Here is a 12,881-nt window from a genome sequence, read left to right on the forward strand (position 1 = left end):
GACAGCTGACCTGGTCGAATGGCCCTGATGTTTCCTTTTCCTGTGCTGCCTGAAGGCAGGCCCTGCTGCTACACTGTGCAGCTTCTTGCTTCACCCTAATGCAGGGGTGGGGAACATCCGGCCTGCGGGCTGTTTAAGCCCCTTGAAATCATTTGGTCTGTCCCTGCCAAGGCATGAGGGGTGAGTTAATTAAATGTTTGACCAAATATAGCAGCCTAATTTTTAAGCTGATAATTTTGTATGGCCTTCGAATAATGTTATAAATATCTAAATGGCCCTTGGCAGAAAAAAGGTTCCCCATCCCTGCCCTAAAGCCACTTCAATGGAAAAATCTAGTTGTGAGCCTGATTGTGGTCATTCAGAAGGAGGTGGTAAGTTTTTCTCCTCTCAACTGCTATTCCTCTTACTCTGGCTAGCCACACTCCTTTCCATCTCCTCATAGCCACTCCCTTCCTCAAAGGACCTTAGAGTCCCCAAATATGTAGGTCCCTCTAAAATGTAAATTAATTCTACTTCAGATCTTTTGCGGGCCAGAACATCCATCTTTATCCCTGTTGTGTTTATCCTATAGAACATAAGAGGAAAAAAGAAAAGCAGGGGAGAGGGAAGAAGCGCTGAATTAAAAAGCTTTCTAAGCATCTCTGTCTTTTGTGTTATTATTACAATCCAATAACAGCAACAATAACTACACATCCACCACTTAGGGAGCTTCTGCCATATAGTGGGAACTGTGCAAAGTGCTCATACACAATGTCATTTATTCTGCACATGTGTGCAAAGTCAGTATTATCCCCACTTTACAGATGAGGAAACTGAGGCTCTGAGAGGATTAGAACTCAGGTCTGACTCCACAATCATTACCACTATGCTCCCTTAGACAACTCAAAAAGGAGAATCTGACTGCTTCCTGGACAGAGAGGCAAGGAAAAGCGGTGAGAACGTATTCCACTCCATAGCAGGCTAAAGACAGTGAGAAACCCTAGTTACAAGGCAGCATAGTTAGCAGAAAGAGTACAGGCATTGGTGTTAGTCCTGAGCACAAATCTCTGTTCTCTTATTAATTTTCTATAGGCCTTAAGCAAGTTACTAAACTTTGTAAATCCTTAGTTTCTTCATCTCTAAAACAGGGATAACAAAATTTATCTCATAGGGACAGAGAAGCAGCCTAAACCCAGCGGTGGTAGGACAGTAGGCCAGCAGAAGGCCTGGGTCCCTCAAAGCTCCTTCTACCTTCCCAGCAACCCCCAACAGGAATCCTTCCAATCCCACCAAAGGCCACCAAGATCTCGAGTATAGCCCTAGCCAGTTTGGCTCAGTGGATAGAGTGTCAGCCTGTGGACTGAAGGGTCCTGGGTTTGATTCCAGTCAAGGGCACGTACCTCCGTTGCAGGCTCCAGGACGAGTGCAGGAGGCAACCAATCGATGTTTCTCTCACTCACATCAATATTTCTGTCTCTCCCTCTCTCTTCCATTCTCTCTAAAAATCAATGGAAAAACACCCTCAGTTGAGGATTAAAAAAAAAATGATGTTGAAAAATAAACAGATAAATAATAAAATAAATTTTAAAAAAAGAACTTGAGTATAAATCACATGTCTAAGGTCTAATAGTAAAAGGAGAAATCTTGTCTCATGTTGCTACCAGAGATGTACTGGGGCTGAGTGAGCGGTGGAGTATGTTCTCTGGCATTTCGAGTGGTAATGTTGAGTGCATTTCCCCCAAAGGGCTATGATTTATGGCGAGTAGGTTGTTAGTATTAATAGATATATTATGAATTAAACATTCTTTTGTGGGTTTATCTGGGCTTTTAAATACCACATATAAAACGAAATAAAAATAATCAGAGTAACAGTACTTGGTAAGTATAAAGTATTTATAGTATTACTAGAGCCCCGATGCACAAAATTTGTGCGGGGCTTAGCCCTCACAGCCGCTGGGGCTGCCTCGGCCAACACAGTCCTAGCTTCGTCCAGAAGGTCCTTTGGCCGTCTGGTCTAATTAGCATATTATGCTTTTATTATTATAGATAATTATAATATTTTTCAATGTCAAAGTTAATTCTGAGTGCCAAACATCTAATTTAACATAATTTTGGAGCACAGCCTTTTAAAAAATGTAGACGACTTACAAGCAAAATAGAGAAAGACTCACAGAAAACAGGCTGACAGCTATGTGTGTGGTGTGTGCGGGGGGGTGCAGAATGGAGGTATGGAGGAATTGAGCAAAAAAAAAAAACAAACCCAGAAAAAAATTCACAGACTTGGACAATAGTGTGATGATTACCAGGGGGAGGGGCGGTGGAAGGAGGTGGAGGAGAGTAAAGGGAGGGGGATAAATGATGACAGATGGAGACTTGACTTGTGGTGGTGAATACACAATACAGTGTACAGATGAAATTGTGTGCCTAAACCTATGTAATTTTGTTAACCAGTGTCACCTCAATAAATTCAATAAAAATGAAAACAAGCGTAGACTACTTAGTAATAGAGAATTAGCCTGTCTGACACACTCAATTTTCTCTCTCATGAATACATGCCACATGATATGATGAGTAAAACTAGGCAGAGTTTTTATATACTAACCTGTCAAACCAGGCCCTCAAAGCAGTTTTCTTTGAGCAGCAACCACTAGCAGTACCAGGCACTGTGCTAATGCCTCTGGAGGGTGGGGGGGGGGAGGAGAAGAAATGAGGCCATAGAGAAGAAACACACAATCCCTCTCTTGGTTTTGCAACTGAGTTGGGGTGAGAAGTCCCAAAATTGATGGCCTTATCCTATCTAATAATAGACAAACATGGTAATTAACTGTACCTCCAACACGCTTCCCATTGGCTAATCAGGGCAATATGCAAATTAACTGCCAGCCAAGATGGCAGCCGGCAGTCAGGCAGCTGAAGCGAACAGGAAGCTTGCTTGCTCCAGTGTTGGAGGAAGCCACGGTTCCCCTCCTGCCGCTGCCGGCCTCTGAGCTGCACTCTAAGCAACTATGTTGCAATTATAGAAGCTAAACAATCCCCAGAAACCTGCTTTCAGCCAGCCGGGCCTCAGAGCTGGAGTTGCAACAGTGTTTCAATTATAGAAGCTAAACAAAGCCCAGATACCTGCTTTCAGCAGACGAGGTCTCAGAGCTGGAGCCAAGCCTCAGAGCTAAAGCCGGCTCTCAGCTCCAGTGACAGCCAGAGAAGGTAAATAAATCCCAGAATAAAAAAAATAAATAAATAAAAGGAGAGGTTGGGAGCTTCAGTCACCCGCCAGCCTGAAAACGGCCCTCAGCCCCTCACCCAGACTGGCCAGGCACCCCAGTGGGGACCCCCACCCTGAAGGGGGTGTGACCAGCTGCAAACAGCCATCATCCTCTCATCCAGGCTGGCTAGGCACCCAAGCGGGACCCCCACCCTGATCTGGGACACCCTTCAGGGCAAACCAGCCGGCCCCCACCCATGCCCCAGGCCTCTATCCTATATAGTAACAGGGTAATATGCAAACTGACCCTAACAGCAGAAGGACTGGGAATGACTTGTCACTATGACACACACTGACCACCAGGGGGCAGACGCTCAATGCAGGAGCTGCCCTCTGGTGGTCAGGGCGCTCTCACATGGGAGGAGCTCTGCTCAGCCACAAGCCAGGCTGATGGCTGTCAGTACAGCAGTGGTGGTGGGAGCCTCTCCTGCCTCCTCAGCAGCGCTAAGGATGTCCAACTGCAGTTTAGGCCTGCTCCCTGCTGGCAAGTGGACATCCCCCAAGAGCTGCCGGGCTGCCAGAGGGATGTCTGACTGCCATCTTAGGCCCAATCCCCCCGGGGAGCGGGCCTAAGCCAGCAGGTGGTCATCCCCTGAGGGGTCCCAGACTGTGAGAGGGCACAGGCCAGGCTGAGGGACCCCGCCTCCCCCCCAAGTGCACAAATTTTTGTGCACCAGGCCTCTAGTATTATTATAATTTATAAATATGAGTTCTCAGTAAATGGTTAAAACCAACAAACAAATAAAACAGCATTCAAAGGAAGGAGAAACAGCTTTCACCTGGGACTGTTGGGGGACATTTCACAACAGAGATGGGACCTAACTAGCCCTTAAAAGATTCACAGAGATTTAAAAGGTAGCAATGGAGTGAGGACATTATAAGTGTAAGGGGCAGAAGTCAACAATAGTGTAGAGAAGGTAAATAATGAGGTGAGATTAGGGAAAATTTAGTCAGCAGGTTTGTGAAGAGCATGGGAAGATGTGGACAAAAATAGTGGGAAATAAATCTGAAAAGGTGTGTTGAAGTCAGACTTTGGGGGGACCTTGAGCGACAGGTAAAGCTATTTGGATTGCATTTAGCAGGCATGGGAGAGCCACTGACTACCTTTAAGCAAGGAGATGACAGGCCCAAAAGTTGTGTTACAGAAAGACCAAGCTGACAGCCCTGAAGAGGAAGAAATGAAAGGATAAGGATATAGAGGCAAAGTGTATGTCAAAAAGCTATCAAGGTGTGTCAAGAAGGAGAGAGTAAATACCTTACCTACAAATCGGATAATTTTATATACATATATTTAAATATATTTTATTGATTTTTTACAGAGAGGAAGGGACAGGGATAGAGAGTTAGAAACATCGATCAGCTGCCTCCTGCACACTCCCTACTGGGGATATGCTCGCAACCAAGGTACATGCCCTTGACGAATCGAACCTGGGACCCTTGAGTCTGCAGGCTGACGCTCTATCCACTGAGCCAAACCGGTTAGGGCAAAATATATATATATATATATATATACATATATATATATATATATATATATATATATATATGTATATATATATATATATGTCTTAAAAGAGAATGTATACACAAGAGCAATCTCTGAAAGAACAATCAAAAGGCAGTAGATTTACATTGTGAGTTTACTTCCCTGGCTACAGGCATAAAGTGGATGTAAATTACAGTTATTTCAACACTAGGCTCAAGTCTGAAAATAGAAGCACCACTTAGCCCCCACTAACAAACAGCATACTCGTAAGGTAGTCCTATGGTTACTGCTAATTACTTAGTTCAACTGACCTGCCCACTCTCTGCAAAAGGCTACACCACTGACCACATTAAAAAAGGGAACCTCATTCAGGATTTCCTCAGTGGGGCAACATTGGCACACTACAAATGTATAGCAAATCATTCTTTACCCCAGCATTCACTCTGAGAGGAATTTTCCCAGTAGTAAATGCAGCTAAAATAATTTAAAAGAGTCATTTAGAGGCAGATTCAAATTTAGAAATTAAAAGCAGGAAACTGAATGATACTGAAGTTCTAGAAAGGATTGCTTCATGTGAAATTAAAGAAACACAAACCATACACCTCACAGGATAAGAAATGGGTGGTTAGATTAGTAATACAAAGGAAACACCTAGTAGAGAAATCACTGAAGATGAATTAACCACCAAGTTGTTATTCTTGTTATTTTAAATTTTTGATATTATTTTCCTAATAGACATGACCCCAAGCAAGTACAGTTTGTCTACCCATCACTCAACTCGTCCCATCTCTGTATTTACAAGTCAAACCTTAAACCAGATCTGGTGCATTCAAATTTGGTCTCTTCTACATAAGGGACATAGTGAATTAAGGTTAAAGGTAAAAGTGAAAAATTACAAGATTTCTATTGTTAACACAAATTACAAACTTGTAGTCTAGTCTACAAGCAACACTGGAATGTTCCTCCTAATGTGTCCATTTGCAAGCTCACACCACTCATCAAAGCCTCCTACTGGCTCTAGATGCTCTCTGGCTCTCCTATAAACTCATCTGTTGACTTTGAGACTCTCTATCCCCTACCCTCACCCTCACCCTACCTAACCAGCTCCACACACTCTTATCTTTAATATCCACTCTTCCCAAGGAAATCTTACAACTTTTCACTTTCATCTTTCAACCTTAATGCACTATGTCCTTATGCCTGGAAGAGACTGCTTACCTAATATATTAGTACACGTTTCTTAAATACTTGGACTTGACTCAAAACTGTTCCATGAACATACCCCAAAACACTTTCCTAGTCCACTGTATTCTTAGGTGCTGAACTAATTTCTAGTTATGTTAATGCTACATGCACGAAATATTCATTAAAGCCAAAATAGGCTGATTTTGAGATTGATTTTTACAAAGATTAGCTGGTTAATCAATAAGCTTTTATAGCATATAAGGGCTTGAATAAACAGCACAGGAAAGGGATCTATTATTAACACAAATTACAAGCTCCATAACTCTCATTCTAAATGACATTCCAAAATATTGACTTCCCAAACACACTGGACATTAGCCAGTGAAGGTGGTTAATGTTTACATTATCTCTAACCGAACTCCCTATTAACCTTGATTTAGAATTTAGCCATATTCTACATACAAGAAAACTTTCATTACCACAAAATTACAGAACCCACATAAACTCCATAGTATTTTGTATCCATTGTGTAATAAGTAAATACTGATGATTATACGCTAATCTTAATAAACCATAAAAGTCTTATCTTAATTCTGAAAAAGAATAAAAATAAGTACAAACAGGTTCTCCTTGCCACTTGGGCTACTCCCAACTATTCTAGAGGGGCAAAGTCACTATCACTGAGATTGGAATGAAGAATGAAAGTACTCATGCCAAGAGGGTTTGGCACAAGAATCTTTCTGAAATGGTACATGAAGAGTCAACACAGGCACTGAACTCATGTCTGGTTTCACTCAAAATTTAGAGTAAATAATACAAAGATGACAACAGGTACCATTATTAATAGTGTCGCCTCATGGGATATGAAATATCATCTTGGGACTTGGAACAAAGCATTTCAGAAGGGCAAAATCAAGAGTGGGAAAGGTATTACGATTGGGGTACAGATAATGTTAGATTTCTTGTTTACTGCCCACACTAATATGGATAATTTTCCCATCAGTGAAATACAGGAATTTAATAATGCAAAAATGCAACAGGATGTGAAAAGAATCAAAACCCTAAGTTCTACAAAATAAAAGCTTTAAAAGAATAAATGATGACCACACACATACAATTTAATAAGAACTCAGCAATTTTGTAATGAAAAATTGATAAGGGTTCTACTTTTTTAAACCTTGAATCATTTGTGCACAAAAAGAAGGAAAGGATTTCCTACAGAGCCATTAACTCCACTACAGATTTTGGCCACTTCCTATTCATGGTCAAACATGGTTAAATTACCTGATATTTTAAATAAAAATTTTAAATTGTATGCTTGTTGAGCTCCTTCCAGTCACTTTAATATGGGACAATTACTGTGGGTATTGTAACGCTTTTGCCAACTCTGACCAAACGTAAAGCTAGATTCCAGTTTACAGGAAATAGGTGGGAGGAGGGAGTATAAAGGGATAAGTTTAGCCCAGCTGGTGTGGTTCAGTGATTGAGCATCAACCCATGAACTAAGAGGTCACTGGTTTGATTCCCAGTCAGGGAACATGCCCAGGTTGCAGGCTTAATCCCCAGTGTGGGGCATGCAGGAGGCAGCTGATCAATGATTCTCTCTCATCATTGATGTTTCTATCTCTCCCTCTCCCTTCCTCTCTCTGAAATCAATAAAAACATATTTTTTTTTTTAAAAAAAGGATAAGTTTAAAAAAATTATCAAGAGGAAATAATCAAATTTTGGAAATGGTGGATAGCTGTTCTGGACTCTTAAAAATTAAAAATTTAATTCCATTAAAGAAAAAAGGGAGAACTGATCTGCTCTAAAAGAGACTGAAGATCTCACCAAATGTACTGTATGAATCCAGATTGGATGTTGGCTTTAAGAAAGCTACAAAAAAACAAACAAAAAAAAACCTCCTGGAACAACTGGAGAAATCTAGATATGGACTGCCTAGTTTCCTTAGGCATAATAATGGTACTACTATGCTTATACACAAGTTGTCCTATTCCTTAAGAGACGCAGGCTGAAATATTCACTGGTGAAAGTGACATATCACCACTCAATTTCAAATGCAAAAGCCAAAAAAACCAAAACAAAACCAAAAAAACCCCTCTATACTGAGGTGGGCAAAAGTAGGTTTACAGTTGTGAGTACACAACATAGAGTTTATTCTTGTATTAGTATAACAATTATTGTATGATTTATTTGTATTACATCTGTAAATCTACTTTTGCCCACCCCACTCCTGTATGTATGTAAAGCATGTGAGTTTTCATTCTTTTTTTTTTTTTTAATCCTCAGCTGAGGATATGTTTTTATTGATTTCAGAGACAGAGGAAGGAGGCAGAGAGAAAGAAACATTGATGTGAAAGAGAAATGTCTATTGGTTGCCTCACATACATGCCCTGACCAGGGATCGAACCCACAAGCTAGGTATGTGCCCTGATGGGGAGTCAAACCCACAACCTTTGGTGTAGGGAATGAAGCTCCAACTTTCTGTTTCTGAGCCACCTGGCTGGGGATGTACCATTCTTTCAATTTTTCTGCACATTTGCCATTTTCATAATAAAAAGTTGAAACAAAGAAAGCTGGAAATAGTGTTTGGAATGGAGACAAGAGGGTATGAGAAAAAGAAAAACAACTTCATTTAGAATATATTCTAAAAGGTTAAATGTTAAATTTGAAAGACAGAACTATGTTGGTAGAAGAAAAAACAAGTCTGAAAAATAACAGAATGTCAGGATATGAATTTCTGAAGAAAATGGTTTTCTCTTGGATGGGGGTAATACCCTCAGTCATAAGGGCTCTAGGGAAACACGTACAATTCCAAGAAAGAATGCTGGGACTGGACTCAAGGGCTTTAATCTGCCATCTGAGTCATAGCTAAAACAATCCCATGGCAACAGAACAGATCACAGGCAGACAAGCCAGCAGCCTGCCTGCTGGCCCAGCCCTCTAGCTAGATGATACAATCATGTTCTGGCCAGGCAAAAGGATCAAGTGAATTCTAATGGTAGTGATAATGCAGGGCTGTCACGTCACCTACTTTTCTTTGGCAAAAGATCAAGGATATACTTTTATAGCCTAAAGAGGTCTGCACACAAATCTAACAATACATTCATTTAGAAGAAAACTTAATAGGATGAACTTGTTACTAAATCAATGTATGTTCCTAAAGATAATATAAGCATTTCCTCCATAAGGACACTAATATTACAACTTAGTGACAGGGAAGGGGAAAGCCTCCTCCTTTCTTTTCTTAAGAGAGTCACATTAAACATGTATCAAACGTCTGTGAACATTATAATCTTCTGGAATGCTGATATGTGCAGATTCCTGGGCCTCACACCCTGAGAATCTGGTTCTGTTGCCAGAGGTGGGGGGAGGTACCTGCACTTGCGTAACGACCCCAGGGCTTCTGAGGCAGGCATTCTGAGGTTCACATACAGGCCTAGGCTGCAATAAGCAGCCAAGTTTGACTTAGATTAGATAAGATACAGTGATGAGCAGTGGACTGGGAGTCAGAAAATCTGGGTGATAGGTTTGTCTTAACTTATTCCACTTGGAAAAGTTACTGTCTCTGTGCCTCAGTTTTCTCATATGTTTAACGAGCATAATACTGCTTCTCCCACCTACTGTACCTCATATACATGCCAATTTATACAAAAGTGACTTGGAAGTATGCAGAGGGTAACAAACAAGCATTATATCTTTGAGAAGGGAACCTTTAATCTAATTCAGTGCTTTTAATATTACCTATTATATTCCTGACAAGAGCCAATTACAGATTACCCTTTCCTCTTTCTTTTTAGGCTTAATCTAATGAAACTAGTGCTAGAGTGACAGTCTCATTCTTATTTATCACATGACAGCCCCCCACAGTCCCACCCCACCCCCCAACAAAAATAAAGCAAAGAGACAATGAGGACATCACTTAAGTATTGTGAAAAGTGTATCTAAAGGAGGTTCATGACTTAGGATGTTTCTTACCAAGTCTATGAGTTTGGTAACAGGAACTTCTCGAATTGGTCTTTTCATTCGGCACAAAGCCTCTAAGGATGTACCAAAACAACTAGGGAGGTAATTTCCACTGATGGTCAAAAAGTAATCTTTGCCTCCATTCAGGTGAAGGACAAGAATATCTTCAATTTTATCTTCCCCTGAGTTCAGGATGGTCACAGAGTCTTTGCTGACATACACATCAAGGGAAATGTCTACTGTCTCATCTGAAATGTAAGAGATGACACATGGTAAAAGAAACTTCCAATGGGAAAACAAAATGGGGATGAGAACTAACAGAAGGAATATCCTCTAAAAAATCATCAAGTGACAAAGCAGAGAGTGGACACAAAAAAGAGGTATCCCAATACACTGACGGTGAAGGTAAGAGACATGTGGTTAGAGAACAAGAAGTTAAACAAAGGGAGGGGATATGGGAGTCATGAGGAGATGGTACATCACAAGCAGAGACAATGGTAAAGGAAAAACTCACTTGGCTCCAAGTAGCCCTGATTAGGTTCAGCCCGAAGCCATGGCTTGCAGTATTGGCTGTCATTAAGCTTTCGGATGAAAGAAAAATGACAGGGAACCTGTCCATTGTTGGTGATACGGAACTTCTCCTTTTGTAGTTGCCGAAACTTCACATTGGTAAACACAAACTGAGGAAGGACAGACACAAACATGCATCACTAGTAGGGGAAGTAAGTCAGTTGGATTATTCCATAGAAAATATGAATAAAGAATGAGGTACTTATTAATCAGGTGTGCAACTGTCGTATACACTAACCAACTGAGCCAGATGTACATTATTCCCTCTCATATATTACTATGCTCACACCAGCAGAGGAGTTAGGCCAGTGGTTCTCAACCTTCTGGCCCTTTAAATACAGTTCCTCATGTTGTGACCCAACCATAAAATTATTTTCGTTGCTACTTCATAACTGTAATGTTGCTACTGTTAGGAATCGTAATGTAAATATCTGATATGCAGGGTGGTCTTAGGCGACCCCTGTGAAAGGGTTGTTCGACCGCCAAAGAGGTTGCGACCCACAGGTTGAGAACCGCTGAGTTAGGCAGTCCTTGCTACTTCTCTAGGCTACTCTGTTCCTGGGATCCTAGCAGGATAACCTAACCTTGGGTCAGGGTTCCTGAGATATGATTTAGTCAGCAACTCTAAAATACTAAATAAGAGTAGCTAAAATCTGAGGGCTTATTTTGTACCAGGCACTGTTTTAAGAGCTTCACATGTATTAACTTGTGTAATCCTCACAACTACCCCTTTATCCAGAAAAGGAAACTGTAGTTCTAAAAGGGTAAGATACTAGCCGTGGTCATAAATCTACTAAATGGCAGTGCTGGGATTGGAATGTAGGCAGTCTGACTTCAGCAGATACTGTCTTCAACATTTTTGCTCTGTTGCCTTCTCTAAGGCACATGGTTTTCCCTGTGCTAACCACCATGGGCAGCAGAAGAAGCTGCCATGTATTTTTGCTCACCTCCCTCCTGCTGATTTCTAAGGAAGGAAGGAAATCATTTTCCATTCTGTCCATAATGCGTACACTATCTTCAAATACTTTCCGATACCTCCGTTCATCAACAACCTTCACCTGAAAGAAAACAAACCTCTTTTCAGTCTTACATGCTCCTAGTTCATCTTTTGAGACTACCTAACAATTACAGCAATCATTACAGGTCATTACAGCAATCATTTAAAATAAACCGTGGTTCAAACAACATCCTCAACACTCTGTTATCCCACACCATACAAAACTTTTGCCTGACACCCTTATTTTAGTCTTATGAGCTCTCAAATATCTCTAAGAATCTAACAATTTTTAAAAGATCACTAAAGCAGCCCTGACCAGTGTGGCTCAGTTGGTCTGAGCGTCGTCCCACGCACCGAAAGGTCACTGGTTGGATTCCCGATCAGGGCACATACCCAGGTTGTGGGTGTGATCCCAGTCCGGGGTGCATGCAGGAGGCAACCAATCAATGTTTCTCTCTCCCTTCTACTCTCTCTAAAGTCAATGAAAACATTTTGTAAAGTCACTAAAGCAAACATAAATGAAACTAAACATTACAGAATCACACACTTTAAGATGAAAGTAACGTTACTCGATTAACTTCTTGGAAAAGTGAAACCTCTGTGCTAAGAAGCTTGGCAATAATAATAACATATTTAAAAAGAACAGTTTCTTTTTCCATGGTTATTTGGTGGTGGAGAAAATGTGATGATTTTGTAAGCGATTTCCTGAACTGTACAAAATGACAGTGTCAAAACATACCTATTATTGTTTCTAACTGATCATAAAGTGGTGAAATAGCAGAAAACATGATTAAAGCGTTTAACTCTATTAGCTGCAATGCACAATGCCAAGAATCATGATATCAACACTCAGATTATTCATAATGATAAAGGTATGCTAGTAAATGGAGCCTATGGGCATTTTAGAAAACAGCTGACCCAAAATGTCCTAGATTAGACTAAAAGCACGATAACAGACAAACGAGTCATCCTGACCAAAAGATCAAAAATCCTGTCTGACACAGCACTTTCAGCTTCCTGACATAGCTGTTCTTTTCACTATTAAGACTTCATACAAATCAGTGCCAAAAATGAACATAATTAACACAGCATTTTAACTTATTGAGATCCAAGTTTCTTTTTAGAATAGAAACTTGACAAATTCAGTATGAAGGCAGTTAGAGGTTGTAAAGCAAATGTGGAAAATAAACACATCAAAGCTGAGCAAACATCTGTGGATAAACAGAAAAGCATACATAAAGGTCTAGAACTGTATTGTCCAATATAATAGTCGCATAGGGACCTTTAAGTTATTTCAAAGTGAAGAGAATTAAAAATTCAGTTCCCAAAGTCACACTAGCGACTAGCCACACTTCAAGTGATCAACACCTGCCTGCAGCTTGTAGCTACTGTACTGGACAGGATAGATCTAGAACATTTCCATCATCACAGAAAA

At 40.6% G+C, this 12,881-nt stretch overlaps 1 protein-coding gene across 8 annotated transcripts in view; it reads right to left on the reverse strand.

The window, feature by feature from the left end:
• OCRL (OCRL inositol polyphosphate-5-phosphatase) overlaps positions 1-12,881 on the reverse strand; it is a 55,295-nt gene that overhangs the window by 10,077 nt on the left and 32,337 nt on the right. For all 8 annotated transcript variants that reach the window (XR_004966955.1, XM_036305138.1, XM_036305137.1 and 5 more), the window contains 3 exons: positions 11,397-11,507; positions 10,394-10,559; positions 9,892-10,127 (listed from right to left, as the gene is read on the reverse strand). Coding sequence is in view for 7 of the 8 variants with exons in the window: in XM_036305138.1 (XP_036161031.1) it covers positions 9,892-10,127; positions 10,394-10,559; positions 11,397-11,507 (513 nt within the window). In the remaining variant the exon portion in view is untranslated. The remainder of the gene's footprint in view (positions 1-9,891; positions 10,128-10,393; positions 10,560-11,396; positions 11,508-12,881) is intronic.

The sequence above is a fragment of the Myotis myotis genome, unplaced genomic scaffold (genome assembly GCF_014108235.1).
Source record: "Myotis myotis isolate mMyoMyo1 unplaced genomic scaffold, mMyoMyo1.p scaffold_m19_p_4, whole genome shotgun sequence".
NCBI lineage: Eukaryota > Metazoa > Chordata > Mammalia > Chiroptera > Vespertilionidae > Myotis > Myotis myotis.